Raw genomic sequence first — 19507 nt, 5'->3', positions numbered from 1 at the left:
TCCACTGAGCGCCGGGTCCCTACGGAACTCCCGTTTTATTTTTTTAACTTTACTTTTCTTTGAACCACGCCCTCTCGCTCCCCAGCCGTTCCCTCCTCCCCACCTTCCGGGCTGGGGCTCAGAGAGCGCCGGGGCACGCCCGCGCGTCCCCCGGAGGAGCTTGGCCGGGACCCTACTTTGGGGCGCTCCGAGGCGCGGAGGGCGCGCGGGTAACTCCACCGCCCCGCTGGGGCGGGAGCAGGCCCCGCGGGCCCCGAGCTGGGGCGCGGGCCACGCCCCCAGCCGGGCGGGCCACGCCCCCAGCCGGGCGGGCCGGCGCCGGGGCGGGCGGAGGGCGCGCGCGGCCCCGCCCAAGCCGCTTCCGCCCGGCCCCCCAGCAGCGCGCCCACAGCGCCGGCGCGGGTGGCGGCGGACGCGGGACACGAGGAATGAACAGGCAGCCGGGCGCCCGCGGCCGGGACCCCACCTCGTCCCAGCCAGTCCGGGCCGCGCCCCCAGCCGAGGCCGCGCCGCCGCCCCAGCCGCCGCCCGCCCCGCCGCGCCCGCCCCCCGAGGCCGCCGGCTACTCCCATCAGCTGCTGCTGCTGCTGCTGCTGCACTGAGCGCCGCCCCGCGCCCCGCCATTGTCCCCGCCGCGCCGCCAGCTGCGCCCGGCCGCCGAGCGGGAGGCGGGGGCCGCGCATGGGTGGGCGCCGCTGATGCCGCCGCCGCCGCCGCGCCGCCCTCCGAGGCTGCGTCCCGGGAAGCCCGGCCCTCCGCGCCCCCCGGCCCGGCCCGGCGCCCCGGCCCTGAGCGCGCCCCCATGGAGGCGCCCGGGCTGGCCAAGGCGGCCGCGGCGGACGCCGACCCTAGAGGGAGCCCGCAGGAGACCCCCGACGGAGCGCCCGCGCAGGTCCCCGACCCCGAGGCGCCGGAGCCGGAGCCTCCCGCCTACCGCCTGCAGGACTTCGACACGCTGGCCACAGTGGGTGAGTGCGACGCGCGGGGACCTGGCCCCCAGGGGCGCGCGGCGCCGCCCGGGACGCCGGCGTCAGACAAAGGGGTAGTGTGCAGCCGCCCGGCCGCCTGCGGGGAGGGCCCTGCCGGGTCCCGCCTGCTCGGGGTCCCCGGGCCGGGTTGCCCCTGCGCGCAGGGCCCCCCGGGCGCCCCGAGACTTGGACGGCTTCCCCTCGGCCCCCCTCGAGTCCCCCATCTACGGGCGCTCTGCCCTGCGTCTCCAGTGGCTCCGTGTCTAGACCTCCCTGCCCGCCCCCCCCCGCCCCACCGACCTGGGTGTCTGGGAACCCAGGGAGGGGTGAGGATCTCCCCTCAGATTGGAGACCTCGCGCCCCCTCCCAGGCAGGGACTTCCCGGGACAGAGGTGGTGGCCCTGAAGACACCTGCAGACACCATCTTGGCCAGCCTCCCCCTTGCCCAGCGGTAGGATACTCCCTTTTTAGCCCCTTTCTGGAGTTTGGGGCGTCCGGTGTTCCGTGGCATTTTGGGGGTGCGGGATGCTCCCGCGGGGACTTTTAGACCCTCTCCGGGGTTTGGGGTGCCGGCGTCCCGTGGCAGTTTGGGGGTGCAGGGCGACGTTGGGGCGGATCACACGTTTCTCCACACCGCCGGAGTTTTTGTCTGTGCATCTCAAACTTGGCATTTTTTTTATCAGAGCTTGTTTCCTTTTATCATCCACCTTTGAACCTGGCTGCTCCTAAGTAGCTGGAAGTGTAAGTTTCCAGTTCCCTGAGCGCCTGGTTCCCGTGCTGGTTTATGGGGTTCTCCCCCCACCCCCCCAGAGCCGTTAGAATGTCAGGGGCCCCACCAGAACCTGCATTCACGCTGTGGGCTCCGCCAGCCTGTGGCTTCTTAGCAACTCTTTGTTGCTAAGGGGACTGTGCTGCCCTGCTGCTTGTCAGGAGGGAAAAATGAAGGGGGAAAGGGCTGTGCCCTCTGTGACTGTGGGGGCAGGTGTCCAGGTACTTTTCTGGGGTCCTCTCCCCCTCTTTTTTTTGGAAGCATTGGCCTCAAGGTCATGGCTTGGGGCTCAGTAAGACCGAGGGGCACAGCGCTGAGACTTTCTCTTTTCCTTCAGGAACCTCTTCCCGTGTGCAGTGAGTTGTGAGGAAGGAAGGGTCCCCAGGAAGCCTGGTTTGGGGGGAGGAAATCTGATTTGAGACTGAGAGGGTATAGAAGGCACCCTCTCTCTCTCCTGCTACTCTCCCTCCCTCGGAACCCTCGCCCCCTGCTTCTCCTCCATCTCTGTCCTCTCTCCATCTTCCATCTCTCTCCCTTTCTCTTTTTTCTCTAATCCCTCCCTCTGTCTCTCTCCCTCCCTCTGGGACCCCCTTCTGGGCTGATTTAAAAGCCAATAGCCCTGTTTTGCAAGGCGGCAGGGTGGGACCGAAAGCCTGACCGCCGCAGGCACACGGGTAGGTGGAAACACAGGTCCACAGTGGAAAGTTGGCGCAAGACCCACTACTGGCCTTTGGCACACAGCTCCAGCCATCCTATCTCTTTGGGGCCCTTGCTCGAGTCTGTTGTGAAAGGTGCCTGTGCAACGGGCGGGGCACCAGGAGGTGGGTGGGCTGTAAGCATGATGACGCCTGCTGTCTGCAGTCCTGTGGGGGCCCTGTGGGTGTTGCCAAGTTGGCATAGGGTGCCTGGCCTCATCGTGTCCTTAAACATAGAATGTCCCTTAAACATAGAATGTCACTGCCTCTGAGGACCGGGCAGTGCCGGGTGGGGGGAGGGGCGAAATGAACTCTCCAGTTGTCTTTTCTTAATGAAGATGATGCTTGTTTCTCAAGGATAACTTCCTGTGGGCTCCAAGGGTGTGAAGGGAGAGCCAGGTGGCCCATATTTAGGATGTTGGTCTGGGACCTGGGTGTGTGTGTGTGTGTGTGTGTGTGTGTGTTTGTTTGTGTGTGTTGCTTGGCAGCTTTGATGGCTTTTTTTTTAAAGTCACCTTCCCCTCCCCCTGTCCAAAACCTCTTTAATATTAAAGCTTAATCTGAGCATGATTCATCGAAGAGGCAGGATAAGATTTAAAAAACCCCAGAGCCTTCAGAGCTTACTGTCACAGTGTCCAGCAACTTGAGATGGTGACGGGTAAAGGATACAGGCGGGGGAATACCTTGAGGTCTTTACCGGCAGTGAGAGCCCCGTTGGGTCTGGCATGATGTCTTTTCATCCTCAGCTTCTTGCTCTTGGTCCTTATTGCTAACGGCCCCCATCAGACACAGGCGCCCTCAGGGGCTTGGAGTTGTGCGAGGGTGACTGTACACAGTTTCCCAGCTGAGCAAGGCTATTTTCCGTGATGGGAAACTAACCCACGCACAAAACAGACAAGTAAACAAAAAGCCTCCCAAGCGTCTCGACCTTTTTTGCCTTATCACAGTTCCCATCCTTTGGAACCTTCCAGAGTGAGTCAGGGTTGGAAGGACCATGGGCGTGTCCTCCACCCCAAAAGATGTTGGAAATCCTGGCCACACACACTTGTGTGTTTTCATCTGCTGTGGTCTCCACCCTTGTGGGGGAGCTCTGTTTTTTCTCACCAGCATGCATTTTTTTTGTTTCGTTTGTTTTCATCCTTTCCTTTTGCCCGTGAGCTGGGCCCCAGGGGGAGGTGCTCTGGGGACAGACTTGCTGACTCATAGTCCCCCGAGGACACTTCTGATGACGTAGACATCACAGCACAGGTCGCATGTTGCAGGTGGACCCAGGTGTGCCTCTGCCTGATTTAGCAAAACCCACAGCGGCCCGGCCGGTGGTGGGTCCCCTGGGCGAGGTGTGTGGAGGCCAAAACCCAGCCAAGTTCATGGCCACGACCCCTAGGAGGTGGAATAAAGAGGAAAGGCAGTGATCGGTAAGGTTGTAGATGTCTTTATTCCGTGCTCCTGGAGAAACGATCTCTGGGAAATTGTCAGTGTTAAGACTGACCGCTTCTACACACAGTCAGACAGCCTGGGAGAGAGAGCGCTCAGCTCTTGCTGAAAAAGCTCAGGATGGGCATTTTTAAGAGTTTGGCAGGAACTTTGGGGCCGCTGTTGGCTAAACTGTGAAATGGTTTGCAGCTCCCCGGCCTCATTCCCCATCTGTGGCTTGACGGCTCACCATGAGCACGAACCGCAGCCCTGTTATTAAAAAGACGCTTTTGACAACGTGTTAGATGCACAGGGGATTCCTGAATTCACGCTGACAGTCGTGTGCACCCATCACGAGGCTCTCAAACCACCATGTCAGCGTGGGTTCCGTCCTGCGACTTTTCCAAGAAAAGCCTTTTTGGGGTTTGTGAGTGGGGGGCAGGTGTGTAGTTGGGTGCAGTTTTATTCCATGCGTCCATCTGGGCAGCTGCCACCGCTGAAATCAAGGTGCAAAACTCATTCACTGGAGTTGCCTTTGTGGCTCAGCGGGTGAAGAACCCAACACAGTGTCCATGGGGATGAAGGTTCGATCCCTGGCCCCACTCAAGGGGTTAAGGATCTGGCGTGGCCACAACTGTGGCGTAGGTCAAAGATGCTGCTGAGATTTGGCATGGCCGTGGCGTATGCAGGCTGGCAGCTGTAGCTCCATTTGACCCCAAGCCTGGAAACGTTCATATGCTGCAGGTGCAGCCTTAAAAAAGAAAGAAAGAAACTCATTCCCTCACCCCAGACAGCAGACAGCATTCTCATGCCTGTCACTGTCTCTGTATTTACTACCCCAGGTCACGCTGCCAGGAAGTTGTGTTTTCTTGGATTCTAGGAGACCTTCCATGATGCAGAATGAAACCTCCTCGTTCTGTCTCACCCCCGGGGTCCCTCCCTGCTGCAGGGCTCCCAGCATCAGCCCTAGTTGTGTGGTCCCCAGCCGCCCTGTCACGTTCTCCATCACACAGGCACGCCCTCTGGGGCAGCCGGAACCGGGCGGGGAGGCTGTGCACAAGAATGAGCTTCCATGGGGGCGGCGCTGTCAGGACCGACGGGGGTGGAAGGTTGCTTCTTGCTTCACAATACTCAGAAAGTTGCGTGGCCGTCTCCTCTTAGTCACCTGGCGTGGGTGCCCTAGAGGACCTTGGCTGAACACCTGTGAATGGCAGGTGCTACTTCAGAGCATTGTGGTCCCTTTGAAAATGTGGTAAAATACTAGGAAAACACTGTCCCGAGCACAGAAGCCCTGCAGGCTGTTCCTCCTGGTGTGCAAAAATTGAAGTGAAATTCGCGTGATGTGAAAGGAAGCATTTAAAGCGACCATCCAGGGGCCTTCCGCACACGCACCAAGCTGCACCCCCAGCAGACTCTGTCTGGTTTCGGAGCATTTTCATCACCTGCACAGGAGACCCCCCTCCCCGACCTGTGAGCCGTCCCTCCGCGTGTCCTGCTCCTCCAGCCCCTGGGGAAGCTCCATCAGCTCTCTGTCTCCGTGCATCTGCCTGTTCTGTGTTTCTCTTCTTGTCACACCCTCTGCATCCTCTCCATCACCAAGGGGCTGGAGGTTTGGGACGACAAACTGAGGAGACGCACAGCCAGTAGTTCCTGCTCCAGGGGAGAAAAGGAAAAGGGGCCTTGGGAGAGGAAGTGGGGCTGGGAAACACCAGAGGAACACAAAGCTGGGGTAGAAGGGTCCCGTCCCAGAGAGACAGGCTGTACAGACACGGCACAGGCGCAGGAGATCGGCTATCCTGGGCATGATAGAGACCCCAGCCACCCCCAATCTGTGTCCCCCAGACCCTCAGAACCGGACCTTATCTGAAAACAGGGTCTTTGCAGATAGGATGAAGTGCAGGGTCTGAGAGGAGGTCCTCCTGGATGAGGGGGGGCCCTCCCTCCAAGGACAGTGTCCCCCCAAGAGACAGAAGAGGAGACACAGACACAGAGGAGAAGCCACGGGAAGATGGAGGCAGGGATGGGAGGGAGGCGGCCACCAGCGCGGGGCCGCCTGGAGCCCCCAGGAGCTGGAAGAGGCAGGAAGGAGCCTCTCCTGGAGCCTCAGGAGGGAGCACAGCCCTGGGACCCCTTGACCTCAGACGTCTGGTCTCCAGAAAGGGGAGAGAACGTAGCTGTCTGTGGTTTTAAGCCACCACGTTGTGGGAGCTCTAGGAAGGTAATACACCTGCCACCGAGAATTGCAGAGTCCACTTCCGTGGCTTGAGAGCTCGGTCCACCAAGTGGTTTCTCTCAGATCCTTGGAGGTGAAGGACGTCACAGTGTCACGTCACGTCACGTCACGTCACGTCGTCACGACCCCTTACGTCACCACATCTGCCGGCGCGTCCCAGGTGCGCCCTCATCCACGCAGCCTGGGGTCTGGTGGAAGCAGAAAAGGCAGACGCCCATTGCCGAGGACGAGGCATCCTAGGTCACTGCTGGATAGAGGGACCCCCCCCTCAGCACGACACAGCCGAGTTAGAGCCAATTTCCCACAGGGCCGGGCCATCGGCTCCGTCTTGACTCGGTCCCCTCCGGGGCGTCTTGGCGGGCGCGGGCTGCTGTAACAAAACACCGTCCACTGGGCGGCTTCTGCACAGCACGGGGTGGTTTCCCACGGTTCTGGGGGCTGGGAGTTCGAGGTCAGGGTGCAGGGTGGTGGGGTTGGGGCGAGCGCTGCCCCAAGACACAACACTGTCTTGTGGCTGCGTCCTCAGGTGGCGGAGAGCACAAAGGCGAAGCCAGCGCGTAGAAAGATGCTCTCCCCACACTGGAAACACCCCCCTCGTGATCTCATTTAATCCTAATCGCCTCCCAGAGACCCGCCCCCAAGTCCCGTCTCCCTGGGGGAGTGTGGGTCAGGGCTTCCACCGAGGATTTTTTTTTTGGGGGGGACAGACATCCCGTCGGTCACCCTCCTCTCCTTGCATGTTGTGCTGCCTGCCCTGTCCAGAAGGCCTGCCCGTCGGGGGGGACCCCAGAGCACCCTCACCTGGTCACACTCTGAAATTCCTACAGGAGGACACCTCCGTCCCGGGGGCTTGGGGGCCACCCTCCTTGGCCCGACTCGGGTGACCCAGGTGGATGGCGCCACGGTGCCCTGATGCTGGCATCCGACCTGCTTCTGGGATGGGTCCCTCCACATTTGAGGTCCTCCTGGGAGGCCCCCTCTGTCACTTGCAGAAAAAGGCACCAGCAGCACGGGACACAGACCAGAGCGTCCCCTCCCTGGGCTTGGTCGAAGCGTGTAGCCTCCGTGTTCTTCCTGGGGAAAAGCGTGATCGCTTTCTCGGTACACCTAGATCGGTCCCTCTGGGAACGGCTCCGTGGGGCTTTCTTGGTATTTTTCCCACTTTTTTTTTTTTTTCCCCCAATGTGCAAGCGTCACCTCGTTCCCTGCCATTGAAAAGCATTTCCCTGGAGTTCCTGCTGTGGCTCCGTGGGTTCATAACTGGACTAGGATCATGAGGCTGCAGGTGCCATCCCTGGCCTCACTCTGTGGGTTAAAGATCTGGCGTTGCCGCCAGCTGCTGTGTAGGTTGCAAGGTGTGACTTGGATCTGGCATGGCCGTGGCTGTGGTGTAGACTGGCAGCTGCAGCTCTGCTTTGACCCCTAGCCTGGAGACTTCCATATGCTGCAGATGCGGCCCTAAAAGGAAGCACACATGTCCCTTTTTCCTCTCGTCTTTGAAGCTGTCCACGTGCTCTTTCTTGCTGGAAGAACCGTGAAGTCCCGGGAAGGAAGGGGGTCACATTTGCAGCTCGTACAACCTGTTCTGGGTGGAGCCCAGTCACCTCCCATGATTTTCAGGGGGTCTCTGGTGGGGAAGGGCTGACCCTTCCAAGGGGGTTTGCTCCCCACACGTGTGCTCAGGGTGCTGGCTGGGAGGGTTTCTGGTCACAGCGCCTGGCTCCTGGCGGGCGGGTGGCCGTCTTCTTCTGCGTCCTCGCGTGTCCTTCCCTGGGGGTTTGTGTTCGGGGACAGAGCTGGAGCAAGGGACGGGGGACGGTTGTGGCTGCGAAGGAGGGGCCGCTCCCCTCTGCCCCCTCTTAGCTTCCTTAGGGGTTTGTCTCCAAAGCCAGTCACCCCGGGAGTGGGCGCTGCCCCGGGACTTCGTGGGGAGACTCGCCCAGGGGTTCCTGACGGTGTTGGAGCCAGAGTCAGGGCAAAGTCCCCGGTTTGGGGGCTGTCATCGGAAGGCCGGTGCTGCCGTTCGGGGACACGGGCGGAGGGCGTCCGGGATGGAACAGCCTTTGGGGGAAAAGACCAAGAGTCCTGTCCGGGGCGTGTGAAGTTTGCTGTGTCTGTGCGACAGCTCTGTGGTCCCAGCCTCATCACCACAGCCTTCATCAGCACCTCTCCCCGCCGGTGGCCACGGTCCCGCATCTCCCTGTCTTGAGCCTCACGTCTCTGCCGTCATCCTCATCTTTTCTTTGTTGTTTTAGGGCAGCACCTGCGGCACATGGAGGTGCCCAGGCTAGGGGTCGAATCGACCTACAGCTGTGGGCCTGCGCCACAGCTGCAGCCCCTCGGGATCTGAGCCGCGTCTGCGACCTACACCACAGCGCACGGCAATGCTGGATCCTTAACCCACTGAGCGAGGCCAGGGATCGAACCTGCATCCTCCTGGTTCCTCGTCGGATTTGTTTCCACTGTGATACAACAGGAACTCCCTGGATGGACTCTGTTGCAGGAGTGTGCTTGGAGAAGCCATGTACCACAGACCTGGCAGCTTAAACAACAGACATTCTTTCCCCATCCTGGAGGCCGGAGTCTCAGCCCCTGGGATGGGCAGGGCGGGTCCCTCCCGAGGCCTCTCTCCTTCGCGTGTCAATGGCCGTCTCCTCCCCGTGTCCTCACAGGGCCGTCCCTCTGTGCGTGTCTGTGTCCTCACCTCCTCTTCTTTTAAGGACCCGCGTCCTGGGGGATCAGAACCCCCCCCTCGTGACCTCATGTACCTCCATCTCCACTTGCAAGACCCGTCTCCTACCACAGCCCCATCCTGAGGTCCTGGGGGTTAAGATTTCAACATGAAATTCTTTGGTGAGGGGTCACTGTCCAGCCCATAATACCGCGAACCTGTTAATGCATCACAGGGTACCGCAGTGCCTTTGGAGTTTCCCATGATGCATAGTTGGCCATCACTCCAGGTAGACTGGGCTGATCAGAACCAAGACAAGCACCCCCTCCCCCCACCCCCACCCCCACCATCGTCATCTTTTCCAATCACAGGCTCATCTCATCTTTAGGGCCGGATGGCGCTGGTCTTTGCATGGAGTTGGCGCTTGCTCCTTGCGGCCGACCTGGTGCGTCCACACCTCTCATGCACAGGGTGCCTCCTTGTGACGCCACCCAAACCACCTGGAGGGAATTTGCATGGCGCCTGCACACGAGACGGGCTCAGAACACGAGGCACACATTGCGAGGATCTGCTGGAAGTCGTGCATTTGAGCAGGGACTCCCATTACACATTAGCCCACCCTCAGTGGCTTAAAACAGCGTGCATTCATCAGCCTGCAGTTCCCAGGGTTAGGAATCTGAAAAGCAGGTGTCACTCGGTGAAAACTCCAGGTGCGGAGCAGGGCCTTCCGCCTTTGGGAGGCTCCAGGGCAGAATCTGTTTTCTGGCCTTTTCCAGCTTCTGGAAGCCGCCCGAATGCCTGGGCTTCTTAAGGAAGAGGGCACTGTTGAATCGTATCCTTTTTTTTTTTCCTTTCCTTTTCCTTTTTTTCTCTTTCCTTCTTTTTTTTTTTTTTTTTTTTTTTTTGGCCACTGCATAGCACATGGAAGTTCCTGGGCCAGGGATCAGATCTGAGCTTCAGCTGCCACGGTGCTGGATCTTTAACCCACCATGCCAGGCGGGGGATCCAAGCGGCATCTGACGCTGCCCCGACACCACCAGTCCCATGGAGGCACAGTGGGAACTCTGGGCCGTGTTGCTCTCATGCTGCTGTTTCTCCATCTCCTGTCTCTTTCTTACTCTTCTAAGGATCCTGGCAATTCCACTGGACTCCCAGAATCCTCTTGCACTTCCACCTGTTTAAGGATGAACTGATGAGCATCAGTAATGAGCCCCGGAAACCCAGCTCGCCCTGTGCCCTGTGAACAAAAGTGTCCCCACGTTCTGGGGAGGAGGAGCAGGACATCTTATCCTGCGTGCCACCTGCTTCTTCTAAGGGACTGTGAATGCCTCTTCTGGGTCATGAAGGCTCTTGGGAGATCGTGGTGGCTGGACAGCTGCTCCCAGCCTGGCCTTGATGATGCGGCAGCATGGATGTCTGTAAAGGGAGAAGCCACAGTGACGATAAAAAGCTTGTCTGTTGGTTTCTAGGAGAAGAGCTGGATCCAGGGACCAGCGGATGGACGGGGCTGGAGGGGTGTGTGTATCTATGTGTGTGTGTGCATGCACGCACGCTGGGGTGGACAGATGAGCTAATTGAGGCTCTCTTGGACGTGCCCTCTCCTGTGGGGCTGGACCTGTGTCCCCCTCTCATGGTCCCTCCCCCGGTCCCTCCCCTGTGCTGGTCCAGCAGAACCTGTTCTGATGTCACAGCAGACAGGATTGCTCCGAGGTGAGGTGACAAAGCCTGACCTCAAGAGTGTCTGGAACCTTGAGACACACAGCTCTGACCCCAGGGGACAGCAGGCTGGGCAGGCATGTTGGGCGGGTGGCCATGCCCACATGGGATCCCAGAAGCCAACACGCAGGCGCGTGGAGGAGGGAGGTGAAGGTGACAGAGGGCGGATTGTCCTCAAGGAGTCTTGAGCAAGTTGGCTAACTTGGCAACACAGGTATGCTCTTACGTAAACAGGCAGGTTTCTTTTTGCCCCGGCGACCCTTGCCAGAATGATAAAACCGACACTCTGGAGGCTTCTGCCACACCAATCCCAGGAGCGTCCCCTTCCCCCCACTTCATAGGTGGGATCTCTGTTCTGTGCGGGGTTGGGGGGTCAGGGTGCCACATGGGCTGCTCCATCCTTAAGGCACAGAGGCGGAAGTCCCTTGGGTACCTGGCTTACGTTCTTATAGGACAGAGGGCAGGAAGAGACACCTGGTGCTTTTGTTTTTGCTTTTTGGATTTTTTCCCCTCATGCAAACCCTTTATTTATTTTTTAAATTACTTAATGGATTTTATTACATTTATTGGTGAACAGCAGTCATCACAACCACATTTCACAGCATTTCCGTCAGACACCCCCAGTGCATCCCCCTGCCCCCCAACCTGTCTGCTTTGGAAACCATAAGTTTTTCAAAGTCTGTGAGTCCGTATCTGTTCTGCAAAGAAGTTCACTGGGTCCTTTTTTCAGATTCTACATGTCAGTGATAGCATTTGATGTTGGTGTCTCACTGTCTGACTGACTTTACTTAGCATGGTAATTTCCAGGTCCATCCATGTGGCTACCAGTGCTGTTATTTCTTTCCTTTTCATGGCTGACTAATATTCCATTGTGTCTATGGACCACATCTTCTTGATCCACACGTCTGTCGATGGACATTTATTTAGGTGGTTTCCATGTCTTGGCTATTGCAGATACTGCTGCAGTGAACATCGGAGTACATGTGTCTTTGCGAGTCATGGTTTTCTCTGGAGAGATGCCCAGGAGTGGGATTGCTGGATCAAATGGGAGTTCTAGTTTTAGTTTTCTGAGGCATCTCGATACTGCTTTCCACAGTGGTCGCACCAATTTACAATCCCACCAACAGTGAAATAGGGTTCTTTTCTCTCCACACCCTCTCCAGCACTTATTGTTTGTAGACTTTTGGATGATGGCCATTCTGGCTGGTGTAAGGTGGTACCTCACAGTGGTTTTGATTTGCATTTCTCTAATCATGAGTGATGTTGAACATCTTTTCATGTGTTTTTTGGCCATCCGTATGTCTGCTTTGGAGAATCGTCTCTTTAGATCTTCTGCCTGTTTTTTGATGGGGTTGTTTGTTTTGTTGGTATGGAGCGGGAGGAGGTGCTTATAAATTGTGGAGATGAATCCCTTGTCCAGTCGATTCCTTTGCAAAGATTTTCTCCCATTCTGTGGGTTGTCTTTTCGTGTTGTTTAGGGTTTCCTTTGCTGTGCAGCAACATTTAAGTTTAACGAAGTCCATTTGTTTCTATTGTCATTAGTTTTAAGAGGCGGATCTGAGAAGATGTTGCTGTCTTTATGTCAGAGAGTGTTTGGCCCGTGTTTCTCCTCTAAGAGTTTTATGGTATCTGGCCTTATATGTAGGTCTTCATCCATTGGGAGTTTATTTTCGTGTCTGGTGGACAGTGGCCGTCCAGCTTTCCCGGCACCCCGTATGGAAGGGGCTGTCTTTTCTCCACCGTACATTCTTGCCTTTGGCACCTGGTGCTTTTGAAGTTGTCCCCAGGCTCCTGCGTTCAAGCCACCCCAGCGTCCCCAAGACTCGCCCCGACAGATGCGCCTCATCCGCCGTGACCGCGGATGGAGCGAAGGCGTGGGGGGTGGGCCGGGGCACGGGAGATTCTTCTTGTGGGCGGTTCCTGCCCGCCCTGTGTGTCAGCCTTGTCCCCACGTGGGAGCTCCCTGTCAGACACCGCTGGGTGCTCCTTCCAGCCTTTCATCTCCAGCCAGGCGCCTCCAGCACCCTCCCCAACCCCTACTTGACCCGTTCCGTCGCAGTGAGTCCAGGAGGACTGTCCGGGCTGGACCCTGGGCGTCCGAGGTGCCCGCCCACTGGTTCATTGCGCTTCTGAGCAGAAGCTCCACTTCTGGCACCTTGCACACTGCTTTATCCCACGTCCCCCGAGCAGAGTCCCACAGGGTTTTTGACCAGGTAATAGAAAGCAAGCAAGCCGTCTGCCACCGTCCGGGTTCCCGTGCATGACTTCCTGCAGATCCTCGTGTCCTGAGCCCGGCTCGTGTGCAGGTGCCCTGTGACGTCCCCCCAGGTGGTTTGTTTGGGCGGATCGGTGATGAGAGGCTGCGAGTCAGGGAGGTTTGGCGGGCAGCGCCCCCCAGGGGGCAGCCCCCCCCCCAGGGTTCTCGCGAGCGCTTGACCTTTAATTGGTGGATGATTTTACCCGGCGGGATCGTTACCTTAGGAGCCCCTTCACCCCACAAAGGACGGTGTAGATCTGAGGCTGGGTGAGGCTGGCGGGGCTCAGGCTCTGCTGAAAGAAAGCCTTTGTGAGGCCGAGGGCGCCTGGGATCGGCATCTTGGGGCGGGGGGGGGGGGGGGGGGCAGACACGTGGGGCTCTGTGTGCTGAGGCAGAGCCAGAGCTCACGCCGGGGGCTCGCAGGGAGGGGCGAGAGGTGGGTCCTCGGCCACCTTCTGTTTGGGGACAATTCCAAAGATTACCATTCGGCAGAGATGGAGAATGCTGGCCTTGGAAGGCCCCTCCTCAAATCACAAAGGCTGTCCGGAAGGCAAACTCTCTCTAGAGTTTTCCTCTTTTGGAAATTCTGCCTGGGCGATAGATGCCATTTATCTATCCTGACACCTTCAGAAAAAAACTTACCTGGAAAAAAGAAAAGCAGTGAGTCAGAGGATCACCTGTCTCCTTGCACATGAGTAGTTCTTGTTGGGGGAGGTTTTACTGCTGAAGCCTTGAACGGGTGAGTTCGCATTTCATTTGGGTGACAGATTCTGCTGCCGCAGGGGTTGCCTGGCTTCTGGTCACCGTGGTGATGACGGTATTGAGTTTGTCTTTCCAGGGCCGCACCTGCAGCAGATGGAGGTTCCCAGGCTAGGGGTCCAGTCGGAGCTGTAGCTGCAGGTCGACCCCACAGCCACAGCCTATGCCAGATCTGAGCCACGCCTGCAAGCTACACCACAGCTCACGGCAACGCCGGATCCTTAACCCACGGAGCAAGGCCAGGGATCGAACCCGCATCCTCAAGGTTCCTAGTTGGATTCGGTAACCACTGCGCCATGACAGGAACTCCATTGTTGTTACTATCTGTGTGGATTTCTGCTTTTCACCTTCATGGATTTCTGCTCAAATCTGTGTTAGGTCTTCTGCTTGCTTTGGGTTTGTGTTCCTCTTCTTTGTGTAGTTTTTCTTTTCTTTTTTCTCCTTTCCTTTTCTCTTCTTCGCCCCCCTTTTATTTTCTTTCTTTCTTTCTTTCTTTTTTTTTTTTGGTGTTTATTTACTTTGGCTGGTATGAAAGTGCTTTATTTTGATGGAGCTTCTGGACTGCGGCCCTGAGTGTCTCAGACAACCATGGAAGAAATGGAACCTTCAGCGTTCCCATTGTGCCTCAGTGGGTTAAGGATCTGACATAGTGTCCATGAGGTTTCAGGTTCGGTCCCTGGCCTCAAGCCGTGGATGAAGGACCTGGCATTGCCACAAGCTGTGGTGTAGGTCAAGGATGTGGCTCAGATCCCGCATTGCTGTGGCTGTGGTGTAGGCCGGCCGCTGCAGCTCTAATTTGACCCTGAGCCTGGGACCCTCCATATGCTGATGGTGCAGCCCTAAAAAAAAAAAAGCAAACCTGTGACGCAGGAGACCTGCTAAGCCAGGGGCATCTTTGCCTGCCGCCGTCCTGGGCAGCCCAGCTCCTCCAGGTCAGTGGCCAGTCCGCTGTGCTCTGTGTGCTGGGGCTGGGTGACCCTCCTCGGGAGCTGTGCCTTCCTGTGGGTTTACGGTTCCCTCTTCCAGCTGCTGCTCGTTGCTCCCCCTCCTCCTTGTGTGAAAAGCCCCAGCTGCTTCCCCCGGGGACCAAGCTGCAGACATAAGCGTGGAGACAATGAGGCGTTGGCCACCTGCTCCAGAAGCCAGCCCACATGTGCAGGGCGTTTCAGGGCAGCTGCTTGTCTTCCTGAAAAGTCAGAGTCACATGAGGGCACAGCCCGGCAGGTCGAACTGCTTGCAAGTGTGTGGTCTTGACGTCGAGAACTCCTGTCTAGTCTAGACCTTGGGATGCTCTTGACAGATGGCTCGGTGGGCAGGTCGGGTGCCTGCGGTATCAGCGGGCTCTGCCTTTGCAAAACGGAAAACCTGCATCTTTATGTAGTTGGCTGGTGATTTCGTGGTGTGCGTTCCTGTCTACGTTGAGCGGTACGTGTGCGCCCACGATGGTTCCCGGAGCAGACACAGGTGCGCACACCCACGGGCACCGGTGGCTGATGGGGTGCCAGTCTGGCGCGCTGTGGAAAACGCTATGGGTCTTTGGACTTGGACAGTTACTCTGCTGAAACCAGAGCGCCACCTCCTCTTCCAAGCCCGCGGCCCCGGCCGTCCCCTTGGGTCAGCAGCGCAGGTAGTTCCCAGGTAGATAGACCCCGGTTCGGCCCCCGGAGGGGGCGTGTGAATTCTCCCTTTAGACGGTCACTGTTTTGGGAGCCACAGTACGTGGGACGGTAGGGTTCCAGGCTGCTTCCTTCTGCCCCCAGAAAAGACTCCCAGAAATCGTGACACACATCGCATAGTGATCGGAACGTTCATAGCAGCATTATTATAAGGGGGCAGCATTATTATAAGGTGAGGGGGACCGAGTCCAGCCCAGGAATCACTCAGTTGCACAAAGAGCAGGACTCTTGGGTGTGGGTGCTTGAAAGAAGGCATTTAAAAAAATTTTGTTGTTGTTGGCGTCCAGTTAACTTTCACGTCGTGTTGGTTTCAGGTTCCTGCAAAGTCCGTCTTTTGTATATATATACACATATCCATTCGTTTTTGGATTCTTTTCCCATAGAGGTTATTACGCAGTATTGATTCATTATCCTGTGCTACACAGTAGGTCCTTGTTACCTATTTATTTTATTATAGTCGCACGTGTGTGCCAATCCCAACCCCCTAATTTATTCCGTCCATGCCGTTTCGGCTCTGGTCACCATGACTTTGGTTCAAAATCTTTGAGTCTGTTTCCGTTTTCGAAGTTCTTTTGTATCATTTTTCATTAGCGTCCAACGTATTAGTGATCTCCTGTGACCCCTGTCTTTCTGTCTGATTTCACTTCGTATGATAATTTCTAAGTCCATCCGGGTTGCTGCAAAGGGCATGACTTCATTCTTTTTGATGGCTGAGTAGTATTCCATTGTATTTCTGGGCTGCATCTTCCTCATCCACTCCTCTGTCGGTGAACATTTAGGCTGTTTCCATGTCTTGGCTCTTACGAATAGGGCTGCTGTAAACATAGGGGTGATTGGATGTTTTTGATGGTGGTTTTCTTGGAATAGATGCCCGGACGGGGGATGGCTGGATCCTATGGTGATTCTATGACTCGTTTTCTGAGGAATCGCCCTGCTGGTTTCCATAGTGGTTGTGCCAGTTTGCATTCCCACCCACAGTGTCGGAGGGTTCCCTTTTTCTCCACACCCTCCCCAGCTTTTATTGTTTGTAGACTTTTGGATGATGGCCATTCTGATCAGAGTGAGGTGACACCTCATTGTACTTTTGATTGGCTCATTTCACTTCGTAGCATAATTTCCAGATCCATCCGTGTGGCTGCAGATGACATTATTTTATTATTTTTTATGGCTGAGTAATATTCCGTGGTGTATATACCACAATTTCTTTTTCTGTGTTTTTTTTTTTTTTAATTAAAGTATAGTGGATTTATAGTATTTGGCCTATTTCTGCTGTACAGTAAAGTGCCCCAGTCATGCATATACACACATTCCCTTTCTTATAGTATCTTCCATCAAGTTCTTTCCCAAGAGACTGGATAGAGTTCCCTGTTGTGTAGACAGGTTCATTCGTGTCATTTAAAAAAAAAATTTTTTTTAAGATTTTTTTTTTTTATTTTAGTTGAGTTACAGTGTTCCTTCAAGTTCTGCGGTACAGCAACGTGGTCCATACATGGTCACACATAGAGAGACCTTTTTTTTCTCATATTGTCCTCCGTCATTTTCTAGGGAAGGCGCAGTTTACTAGAGGGCCTTCAGGATGGGGTGAGTAGCTTTCATCAAGATTCTTGAGGAACTGAGACACTGCCTTTCGGTTGATTTTATTGGCTGCCGGCGTTGTGCCTCACCTCCCGAGTGGCTGGTGTGGCGTCGCCCTTTGGAGCAGGGCTGTGGCATGCCCGCCGTGCCCAGGCTTGAAGGACGACATGCCTCGGGCTGGGAACGCGTCCCCTGGCTCCGGCCGGGCAGGAGTCAGGCACGGTCACTGGAAGACAGGCTCACTTTTGTTTTCTAAGCAGACGTTAAGCTCCCTGTGCTTGCCCAGGACACGGTTCACCTGCAGCACACAGTGATGGGTGCTCACCCAGAGTAGGGCCGGGGGGCTTTTACGACAGTTCCCAGGGACCCTCAGGTCTCCCTCCCGGACCCCACTGGGGGACGATGTGGCTTCTTAGTCCTTGGTCTGGGGAGACAGCGTTTTGTGGGTGGCATTGGATATGCGAGGAGCTCGAGGCAGTCCCAGAGGAAGACGGTTGATGGGAAGGAAGCATGTTTTTGTCTCAAGTGACACCTTTGATCTTGAACAGGTGCTGTTTTCTTTTTTGTTTTTGTTTTTTGTTTTTTTAGGGCTGCACCCGGTGCATGTGGAAGTTCCCAGGCTAGGAGTCCAATTGGAGCAGCAGCTGCCAGTCTACACCACAGCCCCAGCAGCGCGGGTTCCCAGATGCGTCTGTGACCTACAGCGCAGCTCACAGCAGCACTGGATCCTTAATTCACAGAGCGAGGCCAGGGATCGAACCCGCATCCTCATAGATCCTCGTCGGGTTTGTTAACCTCGGAGATAGGACGAGAACTCCACGGATGGTGCGTTGAAGAGGGAACCTTCAGAAAGGCTTCGGAGACGTGGGTTCGATCCCCGGCTGGACAGAGCGGGTTAAGGATCCGGCGTTGCTGCTGCTGCAGCAGAGCTCACGGACTTGACTTGGATTCCACCCCTGGCCTGGGAACCGCCACATACCTTGTGAGTGTGGCCATTACAAAAAAAGAGGCAGGATTGCACGTCGCATTTTCAAGCAGCTTATACATAGAAATTCATGTCAGGGAAGGGCAGACATTGTGAGGCGTGGAATCGGGGCCGACAAACAGGCGAGGCGTTCACAGCGCAGGTGTGACGGTGGCCGGGATCGGGGCGGGTGTGATTGGAGGGGAGACGCATGGAGCCCCGAGCTCGTGGGGGCGTTGGGGTTGAGCTGTGTGAGTCAGAGAAGGCCGGATCTCGACATAGGTAAGATGCAAATAATGGGCGTCTTTACTGCCAGGCGAAAAGTTTGTAGGTGTTTCTAAATACAGGGGGACTGTATCATCCAGCAGTCCCCCTCCTGGAACTTCAGTTCCAAAAGACACAGGCACCCCAACCAATGTTCATAGCAGCACTCTTCACAAGAGCCGAGACATGGAAGCCAGCTACGTGTCCGTCGACAGAGGCGTGGATGAGGACGTGGCATGTGTGGGGGGGTGTGTAGATACATAGATGCTTTTTAGGGCCTCACGTGGGGCATATGGAAGTTCCCAGGCCAGGGGCAGAATGGAAGCGACAGCTGCCGGCCTGCACCGCAGCCACAGCGACGTCAGATCTAAGCTGCATCTGCGACCTACACTGCAGCTCACGGCAACGCCGGGTCCTTCACCCACGGAGCGAGGCCAGGCATCGAACCTGCGTCCTCATGGAGGCATGTTGGGTTCCTAACCTGCCGAGCCACCACGGGAACTCGGACCTTAGGCACTTTTAGTACTATTGTCTGTGACCAAGAATGAGTTTTGAGCTGAATCCTGGCCTTCTCCTATCATGAATTATAAGGATCATTGTAGCTCTGGAGCTGTCTGGTGGCCTCAGCCCTGACTGTTATGCAGACAAGACAGGCTCCTGAGTAGACTCAGCAGGACTAGTTGAGCCTGACCGGTTCACCAGGTTGGTATGACTAGTTCCGGACTCACCCGTCTCTCCTAGACGGTAGGGTAGCAGCCTTCTTGGTTTCCTTCCAGCAGCGCGTCCGACACGCCTTGGTGCCCTGAGGAGTCTGGTGTGTGCGGAGTCTGTGTTGCTATGGCGACCCCCGGATAGCCCCACCTTCTTTTTTTTTTTAATTTATTTTATTGAAGTAGAGTTGACATGCAGTGTTGAGTTGGTTTCAGGCATACAGCAAAGGGACTCATTTATACATAGGTATTCTTTTTCGTATTCCTTTCCGTGATGCTTGATCACAGGTGAATAGGCTGCCCTGTGCTGTGCACTAGGACTTGGTTGCTGTCCTCTGTGTCCTCGGGTGCATCTACGAACCCCAAACTCCCCCTCCATCCCGCTCCCCCCCCCACCCCACCCCCCTGCCCTTGACAACCACACTCTGTTCTCCTGGTCTGTGAGTCTGTTTCCGTTCTATAGCTAGGCTCCTCCGTGCCGTAGTTTCGATGCCATGTGTAAGTGAGACCATACGCTTTTTGTCTTTTGCTATCTGACGGACTTCATGTTGTATAAGAATCTCTAGTTGCACCCGTGTGGCTGCACGTGGCATGATTCCATTCCTTTTTTATGGCTGAGTAATATTCCATGGTGTGCATGCACCACATCTTCTTTATCTGTTCCTCTGTCTGTGGATGTTTAAGTTGCTTCCATGTCTTGGCTGTGGTGACGAGTGCTTCAGTGAACATAGGGGTGTGTGGATCTTTGCTAATTAGATTTTCTTTGGATAGATAGATGCCCAGGAGTGAGATTGCGGGGTCATCCCCGTCTTCTTTCTTTGATTCAGGCTCATGTCT

General features: G+C 56.2%; 1 protein-coding gene across 4 annotated transcripts in view; it reads left to right on the top strand.

The window, feature by feature from the left end:
* The first annotated feature begins 393 nt into the window (after positions 1-393).
* The window catches only part of PRKX (protein kinase cAMP-dependent X-linked catalytic subunit), a 94870-nt gene continuing 75756 nt past the window's right edge, over positions 394-19507 (top strand). For 2 of the 4 annotated variants that reach the window (XR_007132946.1, XM_047765884.1), the window contains exon 1: positions 702-968. Coding sequence is in view for 3 of the 4 variants with exons in the window: in XM_047765884.1 (XP_047621840.1) it covers positions 803-968 (166 nt within the window). In the remaining variant the exon portion in view is untranslated. Of the gene's footprint in view, positions 969-19507 lie in introns of all 4 variants that reach the window. The other 2 variants (XM_047765886.1, XM_047765885.1) reach the window with 2 other exon arrangements.

This window comes from Phacochoerus africanus, chromosome X (genome assembly GCF_016906955.1).
Source record: "Phacochoerus africanus isolate WHEZ1 chromosome X, ROS_Pafr_v1, whole genome shotgun sequence".
NCBI lineage: Eukaryota > Metazoa > Chordata > Mammalia > Artiodactyla > Suidae > Phacochoerus > Phacochoerus africanus.
The sequence above is the reverse complement of the archived record's forward strand: the minus strand, read 5'-3'. Positions and strand labels throughout refer to the sequence as shown.